Here is a 9,142-nt window from a genome sequence, read left to right as displayed (position 1 = left end):
TCCAACGAGTCGGCGGCCCCGCTGGTCGCGGCAGCCCCGCTGCCCGAGGCGGACAACATGACGCTGCGGTACCGGTCCCTGGTCTACCAGCTTAACTTTGACCAGACGCTGAGGAATGTAGACAAGGCCGGCTCCTGGCCGCCCCGAGAGCTAGTGCTGGTGGTCCAGGTGCATAACCGGCCTGATTACCTCAAACTGTTGCTGGACTCACTTCGAAAAGCCCAGGGCATCGACAACGTCCTCGTCGTCTTTAGCCATGACTTCTGGTCGACAGAGATCAATCAGCTGATCGCTGGGGTGGACTTCTGCCCTGTACTGCAGGTGTTCTTTCCCTTCAGCATTCAGTTGTACCCCAACGAGTTCCCGGGCAGTGACCCCAGAGATTGCCCCAGAGATCTGCAGAAGGATTCAGCTTTGAAGATGGGGTGCATTAATGCTGAGTACCCCGATTCCTTTGGCCATTATAGAGAGGCCAAGTTCTCCCAAACCAAACACCATTGGTGGTGGAAGCTGCATTTTGTATGGGAAAGGGTCAAAGTTCTTCGAGACTATGCTGGCTTCATACTTTTCCTAGAGGAGGATCACTACTTAGCCCCAGACTTTTACCATGTTTTCAAAAAAATGAGGAAATTAAAGCAGCAAGAGTGTCCCGAGTGTGATGTTCTCTCCCTGGGAACCTATACTGCCCCTCGAAGTTTCTCTGGCATTGCTGACAAGGTAGATGTGAAAACTTGGAAATCCACAGAGCACAATATGGGTCTAGCCTTGACCCGGGATGCTTATCAGAAGCTGATCGACTGCACAGACACTTTCTGTACTTACGATGATTATAACTGGGACTGGACTCTTCAGTATTTGACTGTATCTTGTCTTCCAAAATTCTGGAAAGTGCTGGTTCCTCAGGTACCTAGGATTTTTCATGCTGGAGACTGTGGTATGCACCACAAGAAAACCTGTAGACCATCCACCCAGAGTGCCCAAATTGAGTCACTCTTAAATAGTAACAAACAGTACATGTTTCCAGAAACTCTAACTATCAGTGAAAAGTTTATGGCACCCGTTTCCCCACCTAGGAAAAATGGAGGGTGGGGAGATATTAGAGACCATGAACTCTGTAAAAGTTATAGAAGACTGCAATGAAAAATCAGTTACAAAAAGTGACAGTCTTCTATTTTTGATATTTGTACCAACAGGACAGACAATTGAATAAGAGTTTAGGGATTGGTTTCTGCTTTAATATGAAAAAAAATTCTTGTAAAAGGTGTACAATTATAGTACTCTTTTCCTTTTATGTCTGATTAAGATTTAAAATACAAGTTTTCATTTTGGGAGTTGGGTTTTAAAGCTCAATCTGTATCTGGGAAAGGTAATCATTACTGTGAGAGAAGAGAGGAAATTTTATTTAAATTGCATCTATTAATCTTTTTACCTGGAACTTTGTACACTTTTCCACTTTAAAACTTAAGTACAGCAAAATTTACTTAAAATTGTCATAGCAGTAGGAAGTATTACAATGAAATAAGTATTAATGGAACAAGCCCAGTTTCACTCTCCACACAGTTACTAGGAAGAGATTGCTTCGCTGGTTTTATAATTCAAAAGTTATGTTTGTTAAACACCCTGTCAAAACAATCAATTTCAGTATTACAGATTCCCATATTATTGTGTTAAGATTTGCCTGTGCTTTGGAACCTTCATAGAGCACATTTTCTTTTGGAATGTATTTGATTGATAAAAAATTTTAACACTGTTTCACCTCAATGTAGAAAAACAGTGGTTTTGTTTCTTTTTCTTTTAGTCTGCCAAAATAAAATACTCATTTTTGCATAAAAAGGTTCCTAATCATTTTGCAGAACAAATTTTGTTTACTCTTTACACCAAAATTCAGTAAAGACATTCTAGAAGTTTTAAAGTTAGCATTATATCTTCATGTTTACTGTTTGTACGTTGAATTGAAATAATAAAGAAAACCCAGCTCTTGACAATGTATTTCCTTTGGAAGAAACTAGCCAGGCATAGATAATGAACAATAAAAAGCTGCTGTGTAAGTGAAATACAGCCAGAAATGATACAAAGTTTAGTCATGCCAAAGTGAAACATGTTCTAGTGCCAGCTTTATTTTAACTGAAGTCATACTTTTTAAAAGGACAGATACAGTAAATAATAGGAAACAGGCTTAAAATTTACTCCACGTTTAATGTAGAAGTTTCCCGTAACAATATACAATTCCATTCAATCAAAAATTATAGACTAATTTCTGTGGAGTTATTAAAATTATTTCAATCTACGAAAATTGTGTTATTAAGTGGACATTTTCAAAATTACTGCTTCAAACTAAGATTCATGTTATAGTTGAAAAATGCGTCTGGTCATCTAAGTTGGGGCAAATAGTTCTCTTGCTTTGTGAGCTAGCCACATTTATACTGTTCTCAGCCCAGTCTGGTTCCAGACTTTACCAAGATTATAAATGTAAAGAATAACAGCTTTTGGTGTTCTGATCTGACCTCCCCAGTTCAAAGGACTAAAGATATTAGGTAATTTCCAGGACTAAGGTAAAGCCAGAAGTTTGAATTGGTAGCTGTTTTTCGAACAAATGGGGTCAGAGATTAGGTCAACAGATATTTTCTTTCATCCTGTCCTAAAAATTTTTGTGAGAAAAACATCTATTAGGATTTTCTTCTGACCTCAAATATAAATACTATTCCACAAAATTATTAACTTAGCCACAGATACATTACCTGCTGCCACCTTAAAGTCATTACTAAATAACCTATATTAAATATATATATTTTTGGTGCCAGATAAGAACAGTAAAATATAGAATTGAAGCAAAAATACTAAATTTCATTCAGTGTATTTGTATTATAATTATTTGAATTATTAATATTGGTTAGTAAAGTTCTTTCATCTCTAAGAATCTCTATTTCAAGCATAAATACATCTTATTTAGTGATATTTCTAAATACAGTTTTGAGATTCTGCCCCCCTTACAAATGCAACTCATATTTCTAGTTACATTCTTGAGAGTTGCTTTTTGCGACAGACACAACTTAGTGAATATCTTGAAACTTTTTATTAAAGTGTAATGGTAAATAAGCCTAAAACAAACAGAGAAGTAAATATATACAGGTTATATTAAAACTAAATGTTTAACTCTCAGAAATAATATACATCTCTCAGAGGAATCACAAAACTTATCTCCCTAATGAAGGAAGCTGTATAAACATGCAAAAAAATACCTCCAGTTTCCCCATTAGAATCAAAATTGCAAATTTTAATTCCTTGAATATCTTCAGTTTTTAAAGAGTAAACAGAAAACCTATTTTAAATCCAAAATATACTTTCTTGAATATCTTTGGTTTTAAGGTAGTAGTTTATAGAAATAGAATTTAAGTCCAAAAATTTTCTACTCTTAACCTTTAAATTCTGAAGAATTAATCCAAGTCATATAGCAAAGAATTCTGAAAACTGAATGCACAATGAGTCACATGATCTTTAATAATCTGCACACTACCATCCTGCATATTGGTTTCTTTTATGTTGTCAAAACCAGGAATATTCTGAACTGTTAATTCTTCCTCTTCAGTCATTACTGGTTCTTTTAAATTATCTTTTTCCTCACTTGAGTAAACACCTTTTTCTTCCATTTTTGACTCAGGTTGCTGAGACTTTCCAAATATTTGGGACACATCAAGAGAGTCTTGTTGCAAGTATTCAACTGAACCACAACTGTCTAATTCTAGTACTTTAACAGCTATAGATGAATCAGAAGCAGTTGTTGAGGTGGTAGGATGTTCTATTTTTTTTTTAGTTGGATGACTTCCTTCGTTGACTTTTTCTTCCTTTTCATGAAGCTGTTCAGAGTTACTACATTCTTGCAACTATGTCAAGAGAAACAACAAGTTAATAATTCTTTGAAATAAATAGAAAATTAAATTGTAGTACCATTGGGAATTTTTTTTTTTTTTTTTACGTTGTGAGGGAATAACCCTTGTAGACCTGCAGAAAGGCTTCTTCCTCCTCCAAGTCATCGTCCACATGCTGCCAGTCATTTACTGACAATGCAAATCTGGCCTTAATTCTCTGGTAATCATTTCAATGACTCATCTCCCTCAGGATAAAATAATCCTGGTTTACAAACCCTTTAGCAGTCATTCTTACTAGTAAGGGCATTCTTGAATTTTCTTGAATTTCTGTGATTCTTCAAAGCCACTCTCCCCCACAATTCATAAATGCCAATTGTGCTAGTTAACTAAATCATTTCTGTATTTAATACTGATGACTAAAAATAACCAAACTTAAGATTCAACTAGAAAGAATGAACAAACTGTGTGGCATGGTTACCATGGTCCCTGGACTAACTTCCCAAATGTCAGTTTTTTTCTATTCCTCATTCGACATTTATTTTGGGATTAAATTAGATAATATATATGAAAATGAACTGCAGTGTTTAGCACATAGTGAAATTCATGCAAAAAACTCTATTCCTCTTCCCAGCCATTATGTACACTTAGCTTAAAGTTTCAACATCAAAAATTAAGTTATTCATTAGGCTTTAATTTTGTCCTAAGTCACTATTCTACAAGGCCAATCAAAATTCTTACCTTTGTATGAATTTGAATCTTACTATCAGTAACCTGAAGAACTTCAATTAACGGTGAAGTTAGGGGTATTGTCTGTTGGAATGGAGGGCTCAGGACCTCTTCAAGAAATTCATTGACATTTTCTTCATTGACAAATAACCTTTCCTAAATTAAAAAGAAAACATATTCTGCTTTATAGGTCATACTTCACAGTGTTATATAAAAACAACTCATAAAAGTTCTCACATAGTTCAGGATTACACTTTTAAAATGTTTAATGTTATTTCTATGCTTTCTTGGCAAAAGAAAACAGTCTTGTACACAGCAAGAGTGCCCAGCCAGCATGGCTCAGTGGTTGAGCGTCCATCTATGAACCAGGAGGTCATGGTTCAATTCCTGTTCAGGGTACATGCAGCGATCCCCAGTGGGTGGTGCAGGGGGCAGCTGATCAGTGATTCTCTGTCATCACTGATGTATTTCTCTCTCTCTCCCTCTCCCTTCCTCTCTGAAATCAGTAAAAATACATTTTAAAAAAATAGCAAGAGAACATACACATATAGGAAAAAAACCCTAAAAAAAAAAAAGTTCAGTTACTCTTCTTCGTCTCTATTGAATCTAGGTATGTTTTCTCTCTTAGATAATCTAAATTAAAAATTGTATTTTCTTTCACTTTTTTCTCTTAATATTTTATGAGAAATACATCACCTTTTGTTTTTGTTTTTTTTTGTTAATCCTCGCTCGAGGATATTTTTTCATTGATTTTTAGGGAGAGTGGAAGAGAGAGGGAAAGAGAGAGAAACATCAACATGAGAGAAACTCATTGATTGGTTGCCTCCTGCACGGGCCCCAACCAGGGCCTGGGCCAGGGAGGAGCCTGCAACCAAGGTATGTGCCCTTGATCAGAATTGAACCCGGGATCCTTTATTCTATTTATTATGCATACTTTTTTTTAAAAAAAATTTCAGAGAGGAAGGGAGAGAGAGAGTGAAATATCAATGATGAGAGAATCGTTGATTGGCTGCGTCCTGCAGGCCCCACACTGGGGATCAAGCCAGCAACCCAGGCATGTGCCCTTGACCGGAATCGAACCCTGGACCATTCAGTCCGCAGGCCGACGCTCTAGCCACTGAGCCAAGCCGGTTAGGGCTGAACCCGGGATCCTTTAGTCTTAAGGCCAGCACTCTGTCCACTGAGCCAAACTGGCTAGGGTTAGTTCTTGTTCAGGTAAGAGCTAACTGTAATATTTTATGTAAAAGAAGTATATTTTACTTTTAAGCAATGAGAAAAATCCAGTGTGACACCAGCATATAGCTATTTATAAGAATGATATAGTTTACCAAACTATTAGGAAATGCAAAAATCACATTCACAAAAATCCCAAACACAAAGCAATTTCTTCATATTTATGTCAAGCGAATACAGAAATATTGTTAGGGCACTAAGAGAATAACTATATTCATAAAATAAGTTCATTGTTGCCCAAAGTAAAAGTATTTTCCACTGCACTTTATTATAAATAAATTTAATAAGTTCATTATTTAGTCAAAATGAGGACAAAATATGAAAGAGACAAGTTTCAAGTTTCCTTCTATTAAACACTGTTTGAACTTGGGAACACCTACCAAACAAGTGAACCTCGGGAACAGAAAAAATTTATTTTTGGAGTAATTTGCCTTGCTATTATTTGAAGATCCAGAATAATACTGTATTATAAAAATGCCCCCATCAAAAGCATTTCTAAGTTTCCTGTCTCTGGAAAAGACTTAACATTAATTGTAAAAATATATACCAAATAGTTTAGTTTTTTAGTTTACCCAAGGAAAAATAATATGTATTTAGAATAGAAATGGTTATGATTAAAATGCAATTTGCATAAAATTGTCTTCACATTCTGATAACTGATTTTACTATAAAAGATACTGTATTCAGTGGAACTAAAGCTTTAGGAAAATTCCCAGTAAATATTTAAGGCTTATATAAATATATTTTGTACTTGTTTATGTGTAAAGTAACAATTCTGAACTTGACAGCCACAAATCAACCTTACATTATAATTATTTTCATATAATATGTGTAATATATCTATTATCTACCCACCTACTACTCTTGTGATTTTTCCTTATTTATTAATTTTCAAGAAAGAGGAAGGGAGAGTGAGAGAGAAGTATCTATGTGAGAGTGAAACATGGATCAGCTGCCTCCTGCTTGCCCCCAACCTTTCCCAACCAACTGAACCACACCAGCCAGAGCTACTCCTGTGATGTTTTAGAAATTTAATAAGAGCATGGTCCAGTGACAGTGAACTGTAAAATAAAAAACATTATGATTCTGTCAGTCTTAGGAAATGTGATTACTAATGAAGAAATTATAAATCTATTTCAGGTTTCAAAGATATGACACAGTCGCCATAATCTCATTTTTGTCTGGTTTCTTTGCTAAAATAATGTTATCATACTAGAAAATCAGATTAAAATATATTTTTTAGTATTTTCTCAACTGTCAACAAAGCTTTCTTCCCATATTGTGAGTTATTTTCACATTTATTAAGACAATTACAGGAAAACGACTGCCCTTTCCTAAATTTTCCCTTCGAATGACATAAACAGATAATCAATTTCCTATTTTATATTATCACAAAGTATTTTACCAAGCCCTGGCTACTTACTTTACCACTTTTAGAAGCTTTCAAATTAACCACTTCTCACAGAAGATATCCCTCATAAAATGTAAATGTAATTTAGCAAGTTTCTAGAAAAACAATGGGGAAGAAGTGAAAATTTCTGGCAGGTTAAAGCCCAAGGCTAAAAACTTAATTTTTAATATATAATCTGTGCAATTTGTGTTGTTTTTGGGAATTAAACCCTTGAATATGTTAAAAGAGCTTTAAAATTTACATGTAACACTGATACCTCAATCAAAACCACGAATTGTTCATTTGTGAGTTTACAAAGTTCTTTCGAACTTCAAATTTAATTTTTTTCAGTATTTGTCCGTAGTTTATATTACACTGTTAAATGCCAGCCATTGTGTAAAACACTAGATGATTAAAACAGATGCAAAAAGAGATGTAATTTCAATGTAACATAATGCCCACCGGAGGACAACCCTACCAAGATCAGCCACTAAAATCAAGCAGCACTATATGGTCAAAAGGGCAGGGAATTTATTTAGATTGACACCTCATTCTGAATTCATTTTTCTACATAAGAAATGTGGCTAAGTGACTTTTGCTCTCTGGAAGTAAGCTGTTTATTTTCTAAAGTTGGACAGTATTACTTACCAACTTAAAATATGGCCCTAACAGAGTGCCTCTCAAACTCTAATTAGTCATCAACCCCTTTGAGAGTATGACTAAAGTTATAGCCCTTCTGCCCAGAAGAAAGCACCCTCAACTTTCTGCATACAATCTGGGAGGTTTATGGATTTCTGGGAATGCATTCATGTCCTCCTCAGTCAATGGATTCCGGGGGAAAAATGCATTAAGGACAATTTTGAAGGTTTGAAACCCATCCATCAGAAGGGATGCGTGAGTGTTTCTTCAATATGCGTTTAACGTGCACTGACATCTTTCATCACGTGTATCAACTTCAAGTAATTTCGAGAGAAGTTCTAATGAAAAACACTTTGTTCAGAATGCACTGAGGGGATGTAATTTTAAAAGTAGGATGGAATATTTCAAATACTAAGACTCGAGAAAGAACTGTTACCTCCAAAGAATCGTTGTTTAAACCATAATACCACTCTCTCCAATGTCCATAGCACTCTGAAGATTTGGCCAGTTCTATTACTGCATTGTTTGAAGAAATGCTAACCACTGGTTCTTTGATACTCAATTTATTTTCTGGAGCAAACTGCAAAAAGAAGGAATAATAAAGTAAGTCTTGGGTGGAGAAGCACAATTTGTACCGGAGGGAGCTCACATCCCCTTGAAGACTTTGCGGTTGGATCCGAGGCACTAGGATGAGCAGAGTCAGGGATTCTTCATCCTGATGACACTGCAACGGAGGACACAGAGGTCCCCGGCTGTCTGTCCCGGGACCATCCATGGCTGGATCGGAAGGCTCCGTGCCCGAGTCTTCCCGGGCCACGCGGGTCCCGACGCTGAGACCTCCGCACACACTCCCTCCTCCTGCAGGAGGCCCCCCGTCTAGGTCCCCGGGCGAGCTCCCAGTTCCGGGAAGCGGTTTCTCCTCGATCCCGGCAGTAGCCACCGCTTGCCCGCCGAAGTCCGGTTCCGGTTCGGAGACAAGTTCCTCCCCTGCGGCACCCGGCGTGGTGATCCCGGAGTCCCCTTCCCCGGCACGACCCGCAGCGGGGCCCGTCTCTCTCCTGCAGGAGGCCCCCCGTCTAGGTCCCCGGGCGAGCTCCCAGTTCCGGGAAGCGGTTTCTCCTCGATCCCGGCAGTAGCCACCGCTTGCCCGCCGAAGTCCGGTTCCGGTTCGGAGACAAGTTCCTCCCCTGCGGCACCCGGCGTGGTGATCCCGGAGTCCCCTTCCCCGGCACGACCCGCAGCGGGGCCCGTCTCTCCTTTGCGAGCGGAAGTGCAGGCCGCTGTCAGT

The 9,142-nt window shown here is 37.6% G+C and overlaps 2 protein-coding genes across 2 annotated transcripts in view; one reads left to right on the top strand and one right to left on the bottom strand.

Annotated features, from left to right (window-relative positions):
* Positions 1–6: 6 nt before the first annotated feature.
* Positions 7–1,833, top strand: MGAT2 (mannosyl (alpha-1,6-)-glycoprotein beta-1,2-N-acetylglucosaminyltransferase). The gene has a single exon (XM_014542930.1). The coding sequence runs from the start codon at positions 58–60 to the stop codon at positions 1,138–1,140; it is 1,083 nt and encodes a 360-aa protein (XP_014398416.1). The 5' UTR covers positions 7–57; the 3' UTR covers positions 1,141–1,833.
* A 264-nt stretch (positions 1,834–2,097) lies between these two features.
* The window catches only part of DNAAF2 (dynein, axonemal, assembly factor 2), an 8,681-nt gene continuing 1,636 nt past the window's right edge, over positions 2,098–9,142 (bottom strand). The window contains exons 2-5 of the mRNA XM_014542903.1: positions 9,090–9,141; positions 8,291–8,889; positions 4,605–4,748; positions 2,098–3,881 (exon numbers count right to left, since the gene is read on the bottom strand). Of these exons, the coding sequence (XP_014398389.1) occupies positions 3,435–3,881; positions 4,605–4,748; positions 8,291–8,889; positions 9,090–9,141 (1,242 nt within the window). The 3' untranslated portion in view covers positions 2,098–3,434. The remainder of the gene's footprint in view (positions 3,882–4,604; positions 4,749–8,290; positions 8,890–9,089; position 9,142) is intronic.

The sequence above is a fragment of the Myotis brandtii genome, unplaced genomic scaffold, assembly GCF_000412655.1.
Source record: "Myotis brandtii unplaced genomic scaffold, ASM41265v1 scaffold315, whole genome shotgun sequence".
In the NCBI taxonomy this organism is placed as follows: domain Eukaryota; kingdom Metazoa; phylum Chordata; class Mammalia; order Chiroptera; family Vespertilionidae; genus Myotis; species Myotis brandtii.
This window is presented reverse-complemented; position numbering and strand designations above follow the sequence as displayed.

Excerpts from the sequence above, each read along its gene's own strand:
- MGAT2 (XM_014542930.1), top strand. The coding sequence starts at position 58 with ATGACGCTGCGGTACCGGTCCCTGGTCTACCAGCTTAACTTTGACCAG.